This window comes from Fragaria vesca, linkage group LG7 (assembly GCF_000184155.1).
Source record: "Fragaria vesca subsp. vesca linkage group LG7, FraVesHawaii_1.0, whole genome shotgun sequence".
Classification (NCBI taxonomy): domain Eukaryota; kingdom Viridiplantae; phylum Streptophyta; class Magnoliopsida; order Rosales; family Rosaceae; genus Fragaria; species Fragaria vesca.
Genome location: NC_020497.1, coordinates 6,831,757 through 6,848,514, shown reverse-complemented (window position 1 = coordinate 6,848,514; position 16,758 = coordinate 6,831,757). Strand labels below are relative to the sequence as shown.

Below are 16,758 nucleotides of genomic sequence, written 5' to 3'. Positions count from 1 at the left end.
AATTGTGGAGAAGAGTTGAGGTTAGGGGAGAAGACGTGCTTTCGACGATATTAGGGTAGAACCGTAGAAGATGTTGAAAAGAATACTTCTAGTGTGCATATTTTTTTTTTTTAATAATAGATGTTTGTTTTGGTCATTTAGCTTACCTATAAAATACTCAATAGAAACATAAAATAACAGAGGTGTGTATTAAGATATTAGGGGTGTGTATTTAAAATTTCTCATCATTTATATATGAAAAAAAAGGATGGATATTGCAAAGGACTTGAATTCGTTCCTCATATCTAATTATTTATAATAATATATGCCTCATGGTTTACATATGTATATACTCTTTAAAATATATGAACACACCACATTTATACTAATTCGTTGACAATAACCAATCATGCATGTAGAATATTGATCAATAAACGTCATATAACAACCTCGTCATGGTCTGCATAATTTTATAATGGTGCTGATCTTATCCGAAATGATGTGTAAGGTAAGTGTGTGTATTTACAGAGAGAAATATATAAAATCTACATTAATATATACACACACATATGTAACAAAACAAAAAAAAATTTAAGTAACTAATACGGCTAGATGAGGGATATATTAGAGCATCTCCAATGGATTATGCATTTTTGACAACTCACCACAACAACTTTTATTAATCTGACATGGTCAGCGCACAGACTCCTACCCATTTCCACCTGGAATTGTCATTTAGAGAGACCATGTCAAATTTGACATTGTTGAAGGGAAATGCCAATTTTCTTTTACTCTCTCCCAACAACCGCCCCCTCTTCTCTCTCTCTTCTCTCCTATGAGTTTTTACTTTTTTACAAGTTTAAATGATTGTTTGATGTATGGTAGATATTTAAAATTGACATCACTATTAATTGGAGATGAGATTAGCTAAATTAGTGAGTGTCACTTGTCAAATTTTGAATTTGACAAAAAAAAAATTGACTTATCCTCAATTTATTTTTTTTGAGGCTCTTAGCTAGCTATCCATTAAGCATGTATATATAGCATAATTTCATGAACGATTTTGTGGAAAAGATTCTACTAGAAGCACACAAAATGCTCGTTATAGGCCGGGTTTTTCACCCTTTTGTATACAACCTATTTCGTGATAAACTCTTTCATATTAACCGCAACAAAATGCGTATCTAGAAGTATTTCTGGAAGTTTCATATACCTCTATATATAGCTGTTACTGAGAGAAAAAGATAGATATAGGGTATGTATGTACTACACTACTACGTACGTATATATATATCGTTTAAATCGTGGACTCGGGGTTGATTTAAAAATGAAACAAGAAAGCATTACGTACGTAATGGTACTGTCATATGACTCATATCTGTCAATTACTTAATTGAAAACTGCTCGTAGCTCCAACAGAAACGCAAAGAATGTGCAGAACTAGCTGTATTGATAGGCTTGCAATCTATTGACCCTTAACCAGCGCAAATCGATCATCAAATTACACAGTGATCGATCGATCGAGAGAGAGAGATCGGTCGATGGAAGATGTCAGAGGCACAGTTTGTGTAACTGGTGGAACAGGATATGTAGCCTCATGGCTGATTCTGAGACTGCTTCAGCATGGTTATTCTGTGCGAGCCACCGTTAGATCCAGCCCTGCTGGTAAGTAAATCAGATCATGAATATATATGGCAGATGGTTTTAGTTATTGATGATATAGATTAACATACCAAATGATTCAGCGAATCGATATGTATGATATGTTTTCTTATCACAGAACTTAATTATTAGTTCAAGCTAGTTTGTTATTTCCAGAAATTAAACTTGCTTGTAAGTCCTTTCAGGCCGTTGATCAACGCTAGCGCTATAGCAATATAGTCATACTATAACTTATCAGACTAATCAGAGCCTGTAACTGTAAGATGATAGAAGTGATCGATTGGCATCAAAGGTGTGATAAATATAATTCATCATATCCGTCAGTTGAACCAGTTCGGATATTTATGTCCAAAGCAACGTAGTTTTAGGGTTTAGAGTTGAAAAATAATTTGCATCTCTAATTGACTAATTTTATGAGCTCGTCTATGTTCCATTTTTCTGTGACAGAAGGCAAGAGAGATATAAGCTACCTGACAAGCCTACCAGGAGCACAAGAGAAACTCCAAATCTTTCATGCAGATCTCAACAACCCTGAGACCTTCAATGAAGCCATCCAAGGCTGCACCGGTGTCTTCCACCTTGCTCACCCCATGGACGTTGAAGGAAAAGAACCCGAGGAAGTCGTAACCAAACGAGCCCTGGAAGGAACGCTGGGAATTTTGAAGGCATGCCTAGATTCCAAGACTGTGAAGCGAGTGGTTTACACTTCTAGTTTGGCCACGATATTGTTCAATAGCAAGAGCCTTGAAGAAACTGATGAGAACACATGGAGTGAGGTTGATGCTTGTCGAAGTAACAAGCTTGTGAGCTCTTCTTACTTGGTTTCCAAGACTGTGGTGGAGAGGACAGCCCTGGAGTTTGCAGAGAGGAATGGTTTGGATCTTGTCACTGTGGTTTTGCCTATAGTACTTGGACCTTTCGTTTGTCCAAATGTTCCTGCTTCGGTGTACATGGGACTGGCTCCCATTTTTGGTAATTTTTTTTCTTTATACTATTCAACTGGCCGGCTAGAAGCTTAGAATACAATGATGCATTCAAGAAACGACTAAAACATCAGGAATCAGAAATATCAAGTCTTATTATAATTAAGACGTTATCAACACAACAATAATGGAAAATATATGAAGGATTGGGCAAAATTAGGGTTTCTCAGTTTAAAATATATTACTTAACATGCATGCATGTCTCTTCTTTTTTGCAAATTTTGTTGTATACTCTATATAAATGAGTTTTAATTCGTTTAATTAGCTAGTGTTCAATTCATGCAGGTGACCAAGAGCAATGCGAATATCTTGTTAGCACAAATATGGTGCACATAGATGATGCAGCGAGTGCCCATATCTTCCTTCTTGAACATGCTAATGCAAAAGGGAGGTACATTTGCTCGTCGATCCAAACAACGATTCGTGAGCTATATGACTTTCTTTCCGCAAGATACCCAGAACTTCATATATCAATACCAGAGTAAGATTCATCAATTTTCTCAGAAATTAGAAATAGATGCATATAATGATGATTTCACAATGAGTCTCAGACCAATCATTAACGGTTCAAGTGATCGACCTCATATGAGCGTAAATGACTAGATAAGATCGCTCATAACATTTCTTCGATCATGTTTCTCTTCTGTGAGTATTACTCACTTGTTCTAACAAACTGGTTCCTTTTCAGTCACTTAATGGAGATTAAAGGTTACAAAGGAACTACTGTATCATCAATGAAACTGTGGAATGCTGGCTTCAAGTTCAAATGCGGCATTGGGGAGATGTTTGATGGCGCTGTTCAATCTTGCAAAGAGAAGGGTTTTCTATAGTTCATGACTTCATGTTAGTACGAATTGGTCTAACTAACGCGTTAAGTGGTCTAGCTAGGATGTCACAAATTTAAATCTCACTGGCATTAGACCTAATTAAGTTGGGAAGATTAATTAAATATATGCTCGTGTGTAATTCATGTTATGGAAGTAGATGTTTGTACGTAACACAACACCTTTGCCTTTGTGGGGCATAGTCCGGATGATAATTTTATAACGCACCTACCAATTGTACGAGTACATTCCTATTCTAAATTTCATGATGAATCTTTTGAAAAACGAAAATAAATAAATAAACAAAAACACACAAGAAAACGAACGTACAACAGCATTGACAACACAGCCGTCCGTTATCCATAAAAAAAAGAACACAGCCTTCCGTTCGTTTTACATTTTCCCCCTACGTGATCATGGGATAGGGACGCAGCTCCACTTTTAGAAGAAATGATGAGAAAGTAATTAAAGAGACAATGGAGTTGAAAAGAGAGCACGCCTAGAAAAGATGTGGTGTATGAGGTTGAAATGGATACATATATCCAGAGAAGCACTAAACCAGAATTGTGAATTGAAAGCAGAGATATATAGATGGAAGGGGAGAAAGGTAGAGTGTGTGTAACAGGAGGTTCTGGGTTCATTGGTTCCTGGTTGATTTTCAGGCTTCTTGAGCATGGCTACTCTGTCAATACCACTGTTAGATCAGACCCAGCAGGTGATCCACTTTCACTGTTTCACTTCCCTTGCTTTTGTTAATATGGGTCTTAATTAACTCTTAACTTAGTTGATTCCTTGTTTAAAGAAATAGGATTTTGATTTTGATTTGAATGAGCTGGTTGTTTCTGGGTATGAATTTATTTGTTTTGATCATATTTGTAAACATGTAAAAGAAATTGATCCATGTGAAAAATTCCATATGCCCAGCTAGAATGGAAGGTTTTTTTATTTTATATTTTTTTATATTTTATTTTTTTATATATGAATTATGAAAAGACTATAATATTAAATTTGGAAGGGAAACCCCAGTTTAGTGTTTTACAATGTAAAATATCAAGGCTCTTGAAGTAGGTATCCTATTTAACCATGTTATACATTCCCCGGTAAGCTTATGTGCAAGATTAATTAGCAACTGCAACCGCAACAAAGTTTGCTTCCTTACATAAATGTCTAAAGGTGACTTCTTCAAAACTTGCGGCAATATATCTCGTACAAGCTTGAGCAGTCTCCAAGGTGTTCGAGTGACACCTTTTACAGAGTTAGTCACAAGCTCTGCTAGCTAGAAGTTAGTTATTGCTATGAATGTTTAAAACTTCTCCCTTTCTGGAACTTTTTTTTTAGTTTTGGGATAAAAGGCCAATTTACAAGTTTTCTTTACTGTTGAATTGCTCTGCCTCGCACATATAGAAGTCTTTATACTGAAGATTGGCGCAAATTTACTGCTAGCTACTTGGTGTGTGTGTGTGTACTTGAAAAGCAAATCGTAACCACTGATACTTTTTCAATCAGAAGACAAGAAAGATGTAAGCTTCCTCACAGCTCTACCAGGAGCAGAAGAAAAGCTCCGAATTTTCAATGCAGACCTAAGCAATCCGGAAAGTTTTGATGCAGCCATCCAAGGATGCATCGGAGTGTTCCATGTTGCTACTCCGGTTGACTTTGAAGGCAAGGAACCTGAACCGGTAGTGACCAAACGATCAGTTGATGGAGCTCTTGGAATCCTCAAGGCTTGCCTAGATGCAAAAACAGTTAAGCGAGTTGTGTACACTTCTAGTGCATCTGCTGTTGCATTTAACAAGGAGGATGTACAAGACATGGATGAGAGTTTTTGGAGTGACACAGATTACATTAAAGCTTTAAAGCTGCCTGGAGTCTCATTCAACTCATGCATGATTTCAAAGATATTAACCGAAAGAGCAGTTCTTGAATATTCGGAGAAATATGGATTGGATGTTGTGACAGTAATTCCTTCTTTTGTTGTTGGCCCTTTCATTTGTCCCAAGTTCCCCAGCTCTGTGAAAACCACATTGGCTCTGGTTTTAGGTATGTTTACTATAAAATGACTAACCATAATATCATGCAACGCCTTAGGATTAAGCAAACTCCTATTGTGTGTGTGTGTGTGTGTACAAACATGAAACTGATGGATCCAAAATAGAAAAACAAGAATTTGTTTTATTTCAAGGTCCAAACCACACTTGAAATAGTTTCTTTGACATTAAGCTTAATGCAGGTAACAGAGATGAATATCCTACTCTTATCAAATTTCCATTGGTTCATGTGGATGATGTTGCCAGAGCGCACATTTTCCTTTTTGAACATCAAGATGCAAAAGGGAGGTACAATTGCTCATTAAATGTCATGACAATTGAAGAAATGGCCGAGCTCCTTTATGCCAAGTTCCCTGAATTTCAAATACCCTCAGCAGAGTAAATTAACTATTTTACTTCATATTACTTCATTCTCTCTTTTTGCTTCCATCTCTAAATGTCATTAACCTTGGATCTGTCAATGTATAATTTGCAGGTCATTAAAGGAAGTTAAAGGTCCTAAATTTCCAGGTCTATCATCAAAGAAGCTCTTGGATTCGGGTTTCGAATTTAAGTATGGGGTTGATGAGATGTTCACTGATGCAATTCAGTGCTGCAAGGAGAAGGGTTATCTCTAATTCCTCTATGGCATTTATAAGGTCTACATATATACGGCCCTACATTTATGTAAACTCTGATATATTACACGTACAATAATCATTCCCAGTTTGATTGGGAAAGGCACTTTTCTGGTTTGATACCAATAATAGATGTAAAAAGAAAATGATTTTGGAATGGTTATTAGGTGGTGACCTGTACAGATGACTAAGTAAATAAAAATCTCATGTTCATCATTTTCATAGGTGAATGATTGCTTCCTATTCTTCAGGACAAGAATCCCCATGACTTAAAGAGCAATTTAGAGTTTTAGACCACCCTTGACTCTTTCTTTCAGTGAGGCAAATAGGGAAGGTGACATTTCAAGTTCAACATTGAGCATCGGGTCCAGGGGCGGAGCCAGCCTAGTCTTGACTAGGCTGGAGCGTAGGTGAGAATTTGAAGCCTAAAAAAAAACCTGCATCACATCTTAAAAACGATAGGAAACCACTATTTTCTTCTGGGTGCCGCCTAGCATGGAAGAGACGACGATGAGGGGCGAGAACTCTTTGTGAAAACAGAAAAGAACGTGATGACAGATAAGTGCGGTGCTTTTGATCAGCTATTTTTTTTTTTATTTTTAGAAATAGACATAGTGGGGAGACTTATCTATTTGGGAAATGGGATGATCCAACAGTTAATACTTATCTGCATCCCTTTCCCTTCATTAAAAGTTAAAACAAGGGCTGTGGTAATTTTTTAATACATACATGTGTCTTTAGTATTCCTAACAATCACCAAGACAATACAAAAACGAAATACTGACTTACTGTACTGTTGTAGACTATTAATCAGTCCTGATAGAGATAATTGTAGTAGTGAAATAGTGAAAAGAATTTGTTGAAGTGGTTAACATTAAGGTGGTGATTAATAATTTTGAAGATTTGGTGCTCGTAAAGCAAATCTTAGTTAGTTTTTATTTATGTGTTTCTTGTATTGTATTGTGTTTGATGTTGTATTTCAATTTATGTAAACACGTTTTAGAGTAAGGCTTGTTATGTCCTTATCTATGTATGTTTTTTTTTTTAATTTAATCAAAAATTTCTCACACGGTCAAGTTTTATTAAATTTTTTTCATGTGCTACAATTAGCCCGGGTGACATTTTTTTCCTGGCTCTGCCACTGATTGGGTCTGTGGCCGTGTGGACAATGGGGGATGCATAAATTACTGATGTGGGCAGAGCCGAACCTGAGATTTTCAAAACCTGAGGCAAGTTATAAGAATGGTGCCCTATGGTTATAAGAGGAAAAAAAAAAGACGGTAAATTGGCTATAAAAAAATTGGTCATCACTCAAAATTTGTAGCTATATATAACTAGACGAAGAAAGTAACTATAGGCAAAAACAAACTAGCTCTAGACAAATAGATAGATGAGTAGAATAGACGCGAGAAACTGAGAAAGAAACGAAAAACTTAAGGTTTTTATGAAAATATCTATACATTACGTATACAAGGAAACATTTGGTGCCCCCATTATATGATACCTGAGGCAGCCGCCTCAGCTCAAGTACATGCATAGATGTGGGGTCGTAAAAAAATAGCAACTACAAAAAAGAAACTATGATGAATGAAACAAACTTTAATCGGTGTAGTTTCTAGCAAATATAAAGATCGATTTTCAACTACCCAAAACATTTTAATTCAATTCCTGAAGGAGAGAGAAAACCCTATGAGAGGAGCACGGCTCCTCTTCTCAAAACCTCGCCGTCATGGCTTGGTTTCTCAATCACAACGATCGACACCGGTACCAAGCCACCGCACCCGATCCTTCCTAAACCCTCGTCACCTTGGCCTGGGTTTCCAATGGCGCTTGACGCCGACTCTAAGCCGTTCCTTCTCGGCATCAAGCCCTCTTGTGGAGGCAAACCTTATTACCCTTTTGTGGTCAGACAACCATGGAGGTGGAGGACGAAATGCTGCTAGAGCATGGATGTGAGGTGGAGGGTTACTTGGTAACGTCGGCGATCACTGTACTGACAGAAGAGATTTGGCAGCCGCTGGACATGGCTACGAGCAAGGATTGGAATCTCCTAATTTGGTTCTAGGTTTGGACTCTGATTAGTGAGACTGAGTTTGAACTTGAATCCAAGAGAGCTGCACTTCTTTAACTAGAAGATCTGATGATGATGTCAGCGGGGGCAGGGACGCCAGTGACGAAGCCATCTTGGTTGCCCTTAGTGCGATCAGAGATTGTTGGCAAGCGACGATGCAAATCTGCTAGGGATTTAGGAATGAACTTAGGTATTTGGGCCTGGGTCTGGCCTCAAGCCCATTAAAAGTTTGATTTGGAATTAGGTTATTAGGCCTGATTTTAAATTGATTGTGGCTTAAGTTGTATGTTTGGATAGCTTGGTAGACTGAGCAAGCTAACTGCAACTAGATGGATTCATGATGCTTGGAGTACTACAATTGAGCGCTTTTGCTCCAGTTTTTATGTTTATTTGGTATCTTGTTTTATATCTAGTTTAATATTCTGTTAAGCTCACTTGAATAAGTGAGCTAATTGTCTAATGTAATGATATTTTGATATCGTTTTGACCTGAGTTTATTAATAAAATATTTAGAGCTGCTGCCCTTTATCCCCTTAAAAACCCTTTTTCGGCTTTTCCCCTTAAAAAAAAAAAAAAAAAAAAAAAAAAAAAAATCAATTCCTGAAGAGTATGCCAAGCTCACAAAATATGAAGTCTAACCCGTTTCAAAAAAATAAAAAAAGAAATCCCAATCTCAGTAAAAGTGAAGCGAAGGCGAAGCTAACGGTTCATGTGACACATCCAAGCCTCCTGTAACGACCTTCTCCTCTTTCCCGCTCCTTTCTCGCCCTCTCACTCATTCTTCTCTCCGCTCTCTCCGCTCTCTCTCTTTGTCTCTGAATGCTTCTTTTAATTTTTCAATATTTCCTGGAAACTTGAAATCTGATATAATATTCTGCTTCTGCTGTAACGATGTCGTTTTCAGACTCTGAGTCCTCCTCCCATGGCGGCGGAGCGTCGGAGTACAAGTGTTTCCGTCAGTTCAGCCGTGACCGTAAGTTTTTTTTTTTTTATTGCCGTCTGATTTTCCGATAACATGCATGAGCAAGAGAAATTTTGAAACCCCAGAACATGATCACCCAAATGCAGAATTGAATGGCATTGAGGCTCTGGATTTTGGTTAATCTTAGGCACTTTCTGGTTTGTCGGGAATGAAATACAATTTTTTTAGGAGCTGTGATCGATTGGTCACATCTTATTCTTGGTTATGGAGGTCACAGTTTCAGATCTCACTGCGAATCACTCTGGGCAGGGATGAAATAAAAAATTAAATAGAGATTGGATTTTTATCATTTTCGTATTTGGATTTGCTAGGGTTGAGAAATGCATGGAGTAACGGTGGATTATGATTCAGTTTCTTTGGATGGCTTTTGTAGGGTTATTGCATGAAATGCTTGGATCAACCAGAACTGAGAATTCCAAGTCTTGGAAGGTTTTGTTCAATGTCTTTCCTTTATAAATTAAGTTTTCGTGTACTCATCATTGTGTGCTTGTTTAGGTGAACTTGAATAATTTGCAGTGAAATGAGTTCACTTATTTTCAAAATGCTGTTGTTACTCTCTGATCATCCTCAATTGTTTCACAACAGGTACTCATCATGGATAAAGTAACGGTGAAAGTCATGTCTCATTCATGTAAAATGGCAGATATCACTGACCAAGAAATTTCCTGTGAGCAAAACTTATTCTTCCTTTTCGTTTTTGTTTTTCTTGCTTTCCAAAGGCGTATTTCCAGTTCTTCTTACAATGTACATGCATTTCTCTTTTGCGTTTGATACAGTTTATCTATGTGCCAATGATTTTTTCCACCTTAAACCTTATATTTCTTCATAATTTGTGCTAGCTCCTAGTAATTCCAAATAGTTGATATGTACCAAGTTTTTGGCTGCGGAGTGAACTTCTGGCTGAAATAGAATTGAAACTGTAGTAGAATGGACTCACAACAAGCTGGAAGATGGATTAAGTTAGATGGTAGAAAGATCTGAAAAATTAGTTAGGAAATCCAAATATTGGTCCCCTCCATCAGTTTGGGAAATTTACCCTCGACATTTTCTAAGGTTTATTCCAATGAAGTGAACACTACCACGGTTTGCAAGATTAAGATGAATCAATAAAATGGCTACGTTATTCAAGTCATCATTGTCAATCAAATTGATCTTCTTATTATTATTTTCATATTTCTTTGGACTACTTGATTGTTCCAGAAGAAATTAAACAAAAGATACGGTAGAGCTAGGCATTATTGATGACTGCCTCCGTTATGTTGTTGCATTCAACTAATTTTACAGTATTGTGTAAATCATCCTTAGAAATATATTCATGATGTGTTTCTTGAATCTTCTTAAAATTATGTTTTATCACAGTGGTGGAAGACCTTTTTCGGAGGAGGGAACCATTGCCGTCAATGGATGTTATATACTATATACAGCCATCAAAAGAGAAGTAAAAAATTTGTCAAACTATGCCTTCATTATTTTGTTTGTGGTTTGCTTTTCGTTTACTCTTTTTAACTCTATCTTTGCTAGCATGCAGTGTTGTCATGTTCTTGTCTGACATGTCTGGAAGGGAGCCTTTATACAGGAAGTAAGAGAAGCTAATTTTTTTTATTTCGTATTTTTGTTTATGCTATATCAATTCATTCAACCAGCAGTATTTGACTGTGATTTCCTTTATCTTTCCTACATATCTTCGTTTTCTGGTTCCAGAGCCTTTGTATTTTTCAGTTCACCTATCCCAAAGGAACTCATAAATCACATAAAGAAAGATACAAGTGTTTTACCGCGTATAGGTGCATTGAGAGAGGTGAAGTATAAACAAAATTCTTCTCATTGCTTTTACATCTAACAATTCTTTTGACAGTTCATTGAAATTTTGTTGGATCTTACTTTTGGTTGGTAATATGCAGATGAATCTAGAATACTTTCCCATAGATAATCAGGTAATTGTGTAACCTTATCATTCCTTAAACATGGTGTCATGGTTTTACCAATGGCTTTATATATTTGAGCTGTTTACAGAAGCATATATAGGATACATTTTTCATTATGATCACTTCAAAATGCAGGCTTTTGTCACTGATCAAGATAAGGCATTGGAGGAGCTCTTTGGTAATGTTGACAATTCTAAGAGAATCGAGAAGTGCTTGGACATAATGGCAACTCGAATTGCGACAGTTTTTGCTTCAATGAAGGTAGTCTTTATAATTTAAAATGTTGGTTTGGTAGGATACCATAACTTAGACGAGGCTCCTCATATTAATACTGCAATTTTTGCTTCTGGCTCAGTGGCTTATAATTTCCAACACCCTTGGTTCTTTTAAGATAGTAGTAACAACATAGTTCCATACAAAAATGGGTGTTTTGTACCTTCTTTTCCTTTTTAGCTGATAATGGGCAAACAAGTTTACATTACCTCAGGAGCTGCCATCGGTACGATACCATGCTTCCAAGGCAGTGGATGAATCCGAAGCATCACCTCGTGATTTATTTCCTACAAAGCTTGCTGGTGCTGTTTGGAACATTATTTCAAAATATAAATCTTCAATTCCCAACTTTCCACAGAAAGAAACATGCGACTTACTCATCTTGGATAGATCTGTTGATCAGGTTCTTATTATTTTACTATATTGGCTAGCTATTTTTTTTTTCCGATGATCTTATATTTTGATTTGTTTCTTGAATGTGTGTTGTTCACATGTATAGATTGCTCCTGTCATACATGAGTGGACGTATGATGCTATGTGCCACGATTTATTAGAAATGGATGGCAACAAATATATACATGAGGTATGCTTGTGCCTTTTTCCTTTTGTCTTGAATATCTATTACCGTTTGCAGCTATTTTCTATAATATAGAAATGACATATATTTAGGTTCCTAGCAAAACTGGTGGAGATCCTGAGAGAAAGGAGGTCCTTTTAGAAGACAATGATCCTGTCTGGTTGGAGATTCGCCATACACATATAGCAGATGTATATATCTCGACCTTAAACTTTTTAGTTACATGAATATATTACAAGTGTGAATACTATAGTCCACTAACTGAAATACCAGGCTAGTGAACGATTGAGCGACAAGTTTAGCACCTTTCAATCAAAGAATAAAGCTGCACAGCTCCAACAGAGTGCAAGGTTGGTTCTACTGGTATCTAATAGGAACTCTTTGGAAATTTTTTGCCAACAGGATATTCAGGCGTTATAAATTCTGTTCATTCGTTTCTTTTTTATGGCTCTAGGTTATTTTTTGAATTTAGGTTCTTATTACTCATGAAATATTGTTGCCATACAAATCTAATATAGAATATGAATTTTTGTAGAGATGGCAATGAATTATCTACACGGGATTTGCAGAAAATGGTTCAAGCTCTGCCACAGTACACTGAACAAATGGAAAAGATTTCTCTCCATGTCGAGGTTGGCTTTGATCTAATTATGCTTTGATATGTTTACTTACTTTTTTTGGTTGTAGTCTTTCGTGCTGATTACTTTGCTGGATTCTTTTGTCTTAGATTGCAGGGAAAATTAACAGAATTATCCAGGAAAAGGGACTTCGAGACCTTGGGCAACTAGAGCAGGATCTTGTTTTTGGAGATGCCGGAGCCAAGGATGTCATCAATTATTTGAGGACCAATCAGGTGATGTATAGAAGACATGTCGCTGAGTACTAAGTACTTGTTAATACTCGATAATATTGAATTCATTTCTCTGATTTGTGCAGGATGCAAGTTCTGAAAATAAGTTGCGTTTGTTAATGATTTATGCCTCTATATATCCTGAGAAGTTTGAAGGGGACAAAGCTAGTAAGCTAATGCAGGTAGCTATAGCTTTCAATTCTATTTTTCTCATTTGGTAATCACTGTAATATTTTGTTTTTGCCTGTCTTCCTCCGAAGAAGTAAACATCCTCAACTCCTTTCGATTACATTTATGGATATGTTGAAATTTGAGTGAATATCTAACATTTAAACTAGTTAGGTAATCTCTAGAAGAGAAAGAAAAGCTACAGTTAAGCTGATTGGTATTTGTTTATTTACTTAGTTGGCAAAGTTATCACAAGAGGACATGAAGGTTGTGAATAACATGAAAATGCTTAAGGGATCATCAGAATCCAAAAAGACGACTGGTAGCTTTTCACTCAAGTTCAATAATGCGAAGGTTAGCACATCAAATGCTTTTGTCTATTAGAGTAGAATCCTTTATCAGAAAGCAAACAGGGAGCAAAGCAAGGCTTCAGTTCATAAATTTTCTTGTTTTTATAACCAGACTAAACAAGCAGCGAGGAAGGATCGTGAAGGTGAAGAGGAGGAAACATGGCAACTATTTCGATTTTTTCCACTTATGGAGGTATGTGTGTGCTCGAACATATGGCAGGCTCTCCACATATTCTCCACAATATGCACCATTTTCAACTGGTGTTTTATTAATTTGAATTACAACCCCACTCAACACGCACTCCTTCTGACATATGGGTAGAAATATTGATCGTAGTGATTGTATAGCATCAGTCATAATATGACAATCTATAGTAGCAAGAAAATAAAATACACATGTTATTCATAAAGCTTCTCACCAAATAAGAAAGGCAGAGATGAGTATGTTTAAAGTTTAAACCACAGACAAATTTCAAGCTGAATTAGTTTACAAAAGTAGGATTTGTAATTGGAGCTTAATTTTTTTCCTATTTTATTATACAAGCAGCATCTGATTAGATGATTCTTCTTAGGAGCTCATTGAAAATCTTAACAAAGGTCTATTACCAAAGAATGAGTATTCATGTATGAATGGACCTGGTCCAACTCCTGACTCAGTAAGCCAGAGGCGCACTCAGAGTACATCTGAAACTGCAACTCCATCAACTAATCCCCATTCGATAAGATCGAGGAGAACTGCAAACTGGGGACGAGCTCGGCATTCGGATGATGGATATTCAAGGTAACCTCACAGGGCCCCTATCTAGTTCGAGTATTTAGCTCACTTGCTAACTGAATGTGCAGAGATTTCCAAACTTTCACAATGTGGCAAGGTCATATTTTGAATTAAATTTCGTGAGATTATACTAGTCCATATGGTCATATCCCCTGCCACTCCCAACATTCTTTCTCAGGAACAAGATGATATCAGTATTTGATTGTTTATAGCACTTTAGATCTTATTATTATTTTTCTTTGTGTTAATTTCTAAACTCTGAGCTGCACAACTGTTAATTATATATTAAGCATTTGTTAAGCATTTGTTGCTAATCTACAACATTTGTAGTGACTCGATTTTGAGAGGTGAGTCTACTGATTACAAGAAGTTGGGGCGACGTATTTTTGTATTTATGATTGGTGGGGCGACTCGATCAGAGGTAGGATTTGTCAACGACTTTTCTGCTGAGCTTATATATCTGCATAGTGGTTTTACAGATCTCCTCTCATGTTTATATTAATGTGATCTTTTTAGCTACGAGTTTGTTACAAGATGACAACAAAATTGAAAAGGGAAGTAATCCTTGGAACGACCAGTATCCAAGAACCACCACAGTATCTTACGGTATGTATGCACAAATTATTATCATCGTTTTGTTTCTGGAATTGTATCAAATACTGCATGCTGTTTAGCCAGAAATTGTCTTTTTAGTGTTCAACAACATTACATAAGCACATACTATTCTCATCATTTCCTTTTTGGAATCACATAATATACTGCATTCAATTTAGGTAATAATAGACATTTTATATTTCAATCATTGTTCAAGGAATGAATATAGACTAATTATTGAACAAACTATCAATTCTATCTCAATTGTTCATGTTGTTTCGTATGATTGTTCGATATGTTCTAGAAACTGAAGCTGCTATCAGAAAAAGAACTGTCAGTTGATGGCCTCAAACTCTAAATTTACGGGTGCCAGTGGATTCCCAAACCTTTGCTCTATGAAAAAAGGTTGACCATCTTGCTTCATTATCATTGTTCTGTTTATAGCTACTTGTTATTGCCCTCACTATTTGGTATTGAGAGGGGAACAATGACAATTGTGCTCATCTTTTCTCAGATACATTGCCTGTTGAAGCATGGTTGTGTACAAAGTCACATAAAAAGCAAGCTCCACGATGCATATACATACTTTTATTCAACTGGTAATCGCTGTCCATATCAGAAAGCAGTCAGAAAGGGGATGGTAGCTACCTAATATATATGAAGGGGCTATTAGGATTCTGCATTGGAATTGAATCAGCCAAGTGTGTTATCTATACGTACATTTTCAAAGAGTGTTCCTTCTGTTCTTCCCAATACCTGACTGCATGTATATCGGTGTGTTTCAGATTTGTGATATCAATTATTATGATTCATACTATCTCGGTGATAATGGTACTTGATGTAGGTAATGAATGATCTTAAAGATGAATTTTCAGTCCAGTGGTACCATTCGATCTCGGGAAGAAATATATAAATGGATGTGAACTGTTTCTAAAAGAAAAGTTCAGGTAAACAAGTGCAAACATCAGGGTTGTTAAGATTTAAGACCTTATTGCTGTGATCATGCCACTCTTAAACATTCAGATCAATCCAAAAACAATATTGTAACATACAGCTTTATTAAAGTTGGTAACACACCAAATCTGTTGGCACTGCCACCAGGAATGTAGCTTTCAGAAAATGTTACCCACAAATATCCAAGAGATTGCGAAGTAGTTAAGCAACTACATATTGAGAGTTTGACATCTGCAAGGAGTTTCAACTTTTAAAGTCCAGTGTGACACATACCTATCTGACCATCTATTTTTTGTTTTTTGTTTTTCGTTTTAATGAGATTTTATTTATTTCATGACCCTACATAAAACAAGAATATCATATGGTGGACAAAGGTTACACACTCTTTTTTAAAGAACTATTAATTACCGGTCTGTCATTCACAATGACATCCCTAAGCCGCGGGCTAACTCTTAACCAAACAACACACCCCTCAACTCGGCTACTGAATAAGACCAATTCCGCGAGTCATGATAAACCCCGGCAGCCAACAAATTGAACAACCACATCCCCTTCTCAACACCGTGTCTAAAATCAACCAGACTACGTGTAAGAGCGAGTCACTACCATATTACCCACAAGAAAACACCGATAGTAAACCATGTAGTTCGTGGAATAAGACCATGTCGATGGGATACAAATTTGCCTATCATTCATCTTTATTTATTTATCAAAATGTCTATATTTTTAATCTAAAACACATTATCTTTCGCACAAAAAATCTTTATTTATCCATCAAAATGTCTATATTTTTAATCTAAAACACATTATCTTTTAGCATTTTTATGGATAAATAAGGGTTATATGATTGTAATCATTATATCCTTGTCGATGTCGATGACACTGCATACAGGAGTCAAGAGAAAATCTTATGTACGACAGCCGCACCACGTGTCCTATGTGACCCACTAGTCGCACAGCGACACGTGTTTTCGATCCCCTCCGATCAAAACATAGCAGCTCCCTCTGCCCAGCCGCCGCCTAAACCCACCCCCCCCCCGCCCGCCTCCACCATAAGCCTGACAACCTGCCGTCGTCGAGCCGCGCCTCCACCAACCTGTGCAAATCACGCAGAGGAAAGAAGAAG

General features: G+C 36.7%; 4 protein-coding genes across 4 annotated transcripts in view; 3 read left to right on the top strand and 1 right to left on the bottom strand.

Annotated features, from left to right (window-relative positions):
- The window catches only part of LOC101296910, a 53,338-nt gene that overhangs the window by 19,073 nt on the left and 17,507 nt on the right, over positions 1–16,758 (bottom strand). The window contains exon 6 of the mRNA XM_004308400.1: positions 4,991–5,178. Within this exon, the coding sequence (XP_004308448.1) occupies positions 4,991–5,178 (188 nt within the window). The remainder of the gene's footprint in view (positions 1–4,990; positions 5,179–16,758) is intronic.
- Positions 1,328–3,624, top strand: LOC101295750 (bifunctional dihydroflavonol 4-reductase/flavanone 4-reductase-like). The gene is made up of 4 exons (XM_004306877.1): positions 1,328–1,644; positions 2,089–2,613; positions 2,910–3,105; positions 3,313–3,624. The coding sequence occupies exons 1-4, from the start codon at positions 1,521–1,523 to the stop codon at positions 3,452–3,454; spliced, it is 987 nt and encodes a 328-aa protein (XP_004306925.1). The 5' UTR covers positions 1,328–1,520; the 3' UTR covers positions 3,455–3,624.
- Positions 3,935–6,341, top strand: LOC101295454 (dihydroflavonol-4-reductase-like). Its single transcript, XM_004306876.1, has 4 exons — positions 3,935–4,163; positions 4,955–5,488; positions 5,679–5,874; positions 5,972–6,341. Exons 1-4 carry the CDS (start codon positions 4,040–4,042, stop codon positions 6,111–6,113), a joined length of 996 nt encoding a protein of 331 aa, XP_004306924.1. The 5' UTR covers positions 3,935–4,039; the 3' UTR covers positions 6,114–6,341.
- LOC101294883 (protein transport Sec1a-like) lies at positions 9,076–15,036 on the top strand. Its single transcript, XM_004306874.1, has 21 exons — positions 9,076–9,157; positions 9,540–9,595; positions 9,752–9,833; positions 10,526–10,604; positions 10,695–10,745; positions 10,868–10,964; positions 11,068–11,100; positions 11,227–11,352; positions 11,579–11,767; positions 11,864–11,947; positions 12,034–12,132; positions 12,215–12,291; positions 12,477–12,573; positions 12,669–12,794; positions 12,878–12,973; positions 13,197–13,313; positions 13,422–13,502; positions 13,882–14,090; positions 14,415–14,505; positions 14,601–14,690; positions 14,983–15,036. Exons 1-21 carry the CDS (start codon positions 9,076–9,078, stop codon positions 15,034–15,036), a joined length of 2,016 nt encoding a protein of 671 aa, XP_004306922.1.

What these genes read in the sequence shown, in the direction of transcription:
- LOC101295750 (XM_004306877.1), top strand. Translation starts at nt 1,521, where the DNA reads ATGGAAGATGTCAGAGGCACAGTTTGTGTAACTGGTGGAACAGGATAT. An exon ending in CGTTAGATCCAGCCCTGCTG is followed by an intron (nt 1,645 to 2,088) that starts GTAAGTAAATCA and finishes TTTCTGTGACAG; the next exon opens with AAGGCAAGAGAGATATAAGC. An exon ending in CTTCATATATCAATACCAGA is followed by an intron (nt 3,106 to 3,312) that starts GTAAGATTCATC and finishes GTTCCTTTTCAG; the next exon opens with TCACTTAATGGAGATTAAAG.
- LOC101295454 (XM_004306876.1), top strand. Translation starts at nt 4,040, where the DNA reads ATGGAAGGGGAGAAAGGTAGAGTGTGTGTAACAGGAGGTTCTGGGTTC. An exon ending in TGTTAGATCAGACCCAGCAG is followed by an intron (nt 4,164 to 4,954) that starts GTGATCCACTTT and finishes TTTTTCAATCAG; the next exon opens with AAGACAAGAAAGATGTAAGC. An exon ending in TTTCAAATACCCTCAGCAGA is followed by an intron (nt 5,875 to 5,971) that starts GTAAATTAACTA and finishes TATAATTTGCAG; the next exon opens with GTCATTAAAGGAAGTTAAAG.
- LOC101294883 (XM_004306874.1), top strand. Translation starts at nt 9,076, where the DNA reads ATGTCGTTTTCAGACTCTGAGTCCTCCTCCCATGGCGGCGGAGCGTCG. An exon ending in CACTGACCAAGAAATTTCCT is followed by an intron (nt 9,834 to 10,525) that starts GTGAGCAAAACT and finishes GTTTTATCACAG; the next exon opens with TGGTGGAAGACCTTTTTCGG. An exon ending in ACTTTCCCATAGATAATCAG is followed by an intron (nt 11,101 to 11,226) that starts GTAATTGTGTAA and finishes TTCAAAATGCAG; the next exon opens with GCTTTTGTCACTGATCAAGA.